General features: G+C 56.9%; 1 protein-coding gene across 1 annotated transcript; it reads left to right on the forward strand.

The window, feature by feature from the left end:
* Positions 1 to 1,500: 1,500 nt before the first annotated feature.
* NGA_0088800 (chc1-b-prov like-protein) lies at positions 1,501 to 2,866 on the forward strand (the record flags this gene model as incomplete). The annotated part of the gene is made up of 3 exons (XM_005855247.1): positions 1,501 to 1,543; positions 1,728 to 2,082; positions 2,194 to 2,866. Coding segments are annotated over 3 exons (1,071 nt in total), but the record flags the coding sequence as incomplete, so codon positions are not given.
* Between the last annotated feature and the right edge of the window lie 485 nt (positions 2,867 to 3,351).

A 3,351-nucleotide genomic window follows, 5' to 3' on the forward strand; every position in this document is an offset into this window, starting at 1 on the left:
GGCCCCAAACCCGTGGATCAAGACGATGGGAGGCTTGTTCGCCTGCCGGCTGTCTTCTCCTTCTGGCCAAGGTGTGCACATCGACACGTAAAAATGGACGGGGAGGGATGGTTGTGACGTGAGAGGGAGGAAGGATCGGGCCTCGCAGCCATTGTTACGGCCCGCAAGCAGGAAAGGAAGGCAATATGATTAACAATATGGCCACCTCTGTTCGGTCGTCCTGAACACCCCTTCTCCCCTTCCCCTATGCTACAATCCGTACCCAACGCCACGTAATGGATTTGATGCCCCTGCCAACTCCAGTAGCTGTAACCTTCCTTCCTCCACGGGAGCCGGGACCGTCCGCGGGCATCAACCGCCAATGCAGGAGTTGGAGAGGCTTGGAGGTTCGTGGCCGTGCTGCCATCAGATGAGAGGAATACGCGAGTGGAAGGCGCGGAAAGGGGACGATGGAGGCAGGGAAGGACGAAGGGGAGGGCGACCCGGGAAAGGAGGAGGACAAGGAGAAAGTGACGCAGAAGAGGAAGGACGCAGCGGCAGCGTGGCGCTGACATGCTGCCACCTATCGCAAAGGATAAAGGTTTGTCAGGAGAAAAAGGGACACCATTATCGTGAGTCGAGAGTGTTCTTGTCTGTGCGGCGCATTTATTTCCGTTGCGATGGCCTGTCAAAGACATGCCTCCTTGAGTACGCCGGGCGATTGCTCCCTTTCCTTGCTGACATGTCCCAACCAACAGGCGCACCACTGTCCCGTTATCACCGTGCCAAATGACAGAGCACGTAAGCACCCTGAATGGAGGTCATCCTGGCACTATTTCCAGGTGACGGAAATCGAGCACGTGACCCAACTTTCTTTGGGGGTATATTTTGTTCCTTCTCCTCCTTTTTTTTAATTGGTATCCGTTACAATGGCTGCCCTACCGAGCCTAGCCCCAGCCGTGCCTTTTTTACTTTCCTTTTTTATTTTTTCCACTGAAAAAGACAGCACACATTCTTGTCGTTCCCAGTCGGACTTTGTGATTACACTTCTCATCGGTCGCCTTCATGCTGTTGATTGCCAATGAGGCTCGGCTTCTTGTTCAAGCAGTGCTGCTGTGCATAGGGGCAGGACAATTTCAGATGTATTCATCATATCGTCTAGTTCCTTCATCACTCTCTTTGTTTTGTTTTTTTCATGAAAATTGAACCTAATTAACCCAAAAATTTGGTTTTTGAAATGCTATTGGTGTGTCCTACGATAAATACTATCGACATTCAAATACCCGTCCAGTGATAAGTCCTTGTTCCAAAAGTTTGTGTTCTGTTTGGCACGCCAAAAAAATAATATGTGTGCATTGCCCTCCGATACCCATAAAGTTACGCTCCAGCTCATTCAGTAAACGGTAAGAAACGCCTATATCCTGATAAGCGATGTCAGACACCAACAATAGCCTCGCCCTTGTCAACCCCTTGACTTCTACCGATGCCGCCCCGGAAGGCGATGTGATGGGAGGGGAACGCATGACCCCAGAGATTTTGCGGCAGCTTGCCCTCAACCATGACGGTACGTCAATATATCATCACCTAAGAGGGTATTTCGTCTCTGGGTTTGCGCCGGGTTCCAGTGCGTGCGCCTCGAACTTCCCTCCGTCGACCACGTCGTGTATGGCCTCCCTCTCTCTCCCTGCCTCCGCCAGCTTGTCACTCGTTCATTTTCCCCTGGTTTTCCTCAATTCCACCCCTTCTAGGCTATGAGTGCCCCAGCCTGAATGACACCCTCTACCTGCATTTTCGTGGCTTCCGGCGGATTGAAAACTTGGGCCCATACACAGGCTTGCGGGCCTTGTGGTTGGACTCGAACGGCTTGACAGAGATCGGGGAGGGCTTGGGCGGCTTGCGCCAATTAAGGTGTCTGTATCTCCAGAACAACCTGTTGGAGAGCCTGGGGAAAGGGGGGAAAGAGGGGGGATGCTTGCAGGGGTTGACCGAGCTGGTCACCTTGGACGTCAGTGGTAACCGCTTGCTCTCCTTGCGGGGAGTGGAGGCCTGCCCCAAGTTGCGGACCCTGGTGGCGGGGAAAAACCGCTTGGGCTCAGCAGGGATGTATGGATCGGCAGGAAGCAACGGGGAGGACGAAGGTGGGGAAGGGCAAGACGAGCAGCCAGGAGCTTCCCCGTCCTCCCCCGCTTCCTCTTCCCCGACCTCCCTTGGCAGCGAAAGCTCGCCCACTGCCCCATTGCCGCATTCCCTGCCTGTTTCCGAAGCCACCGAATTCGAAGCCTTGCGGCCCTTGGCTGGCCTTCCTTCCCTACACACGCTCGACCTCAGCCACAACCACCTCGTCCACGCCCTCCGGGCGGTCCTGCCCGCCCTCCTTCCCTCCCTCCTTCCCTCCCTCCTTTCCCTCACGCTGGAAGCCAACCCTTTCGTGTTCGAGCCGGCGTCTCCCCTGCCTGCGTCCATTGCGGATGGCATGTGTCGGCCGTTGCCGTTGTCGAGGCCCATTGCCACCACCCAGGACTTTCGGAAGCTCTGCCTCCTCGCTCTCCCTCGCTTGAAGTACCTGGACCGGCCCATATTCCCGTTGGAACGTGCCGTGGCGGAGGGGTGGAGGGAGGGCGGGAAGGAGGGAGGAGAGGAGGTAAAGCAGGCCTGGACCAGAAGGGAGGAGGAGGCCCATCGAGAGAATTTGCGCGTGTATCGGGCGTGGGCCCAGCGGGTGAAGAAGGAGAAATTAAAGGAGGGCAAGGGAGGGGGAGAAAAGGAAGGAAGACGGAAGGATGAGGACGAGGACGGGGGCGGGATGGGCGTAGGCGAAGGAGAGGGGGACGAGGAGGCCCGCCTTCGGACATTAGAAAGAGACATGGGGACTCCCCGGGACGACAGGGTAGAGAGGGAAGCAGACATGGACGTGCTAGCCGCAGGAAAAGGGGGAAGGAGGACAGGGGAGGAATCAGGGGGAGAGGGCCCTGACGACGGCGCGGAAGAACGAGGGAGGAACGGTCAAGGGAAGGAGGGGAGGAGGAGGGAGGGAAGGGACGTTGTCGAAGGGATTGAGGGTCCCCAGGAGGAGGAGGAGGGAGAGGCAGAGGCGACGCTCCAAGGGGAAGAGGAAGAGAAAGAGAAAGAGGAAGAGGATGGGAGGGCAGCACAGGAGGGGGGCGCAAATGCTCACGTCGAGGCAGCGAGAGAGCAGGCACTCCTACCCGGAGCGACGGCACTAGGAAAAAGAGCAGATCGCATCCTTTGCATGGCAGCGACCAAAGTCGTGGAGATAAAAGGAGGAGAAAAGGCGGGGATCTCCTCCCGTGTGGACCGCCAGGGCGAGGAGGCAAAGGAAGGGAAAGGGCGGCAAGGGGAATGGGAAGACGG

This window comes from Nannochloropsis gaditana, assembly GCF_000240725.1.
Source record: "Nannochloropsis gaditana CCMP526 unplaced genomic scaffold scaffold249, whole genome shotgun sequence".
Taxonomy (NCBI): domain Eukaryota; class Eustigmatophyceae; order Eustigmatales; family Monodopsidaceae; genus Microchloropsis; species Microchloropsis gaditana.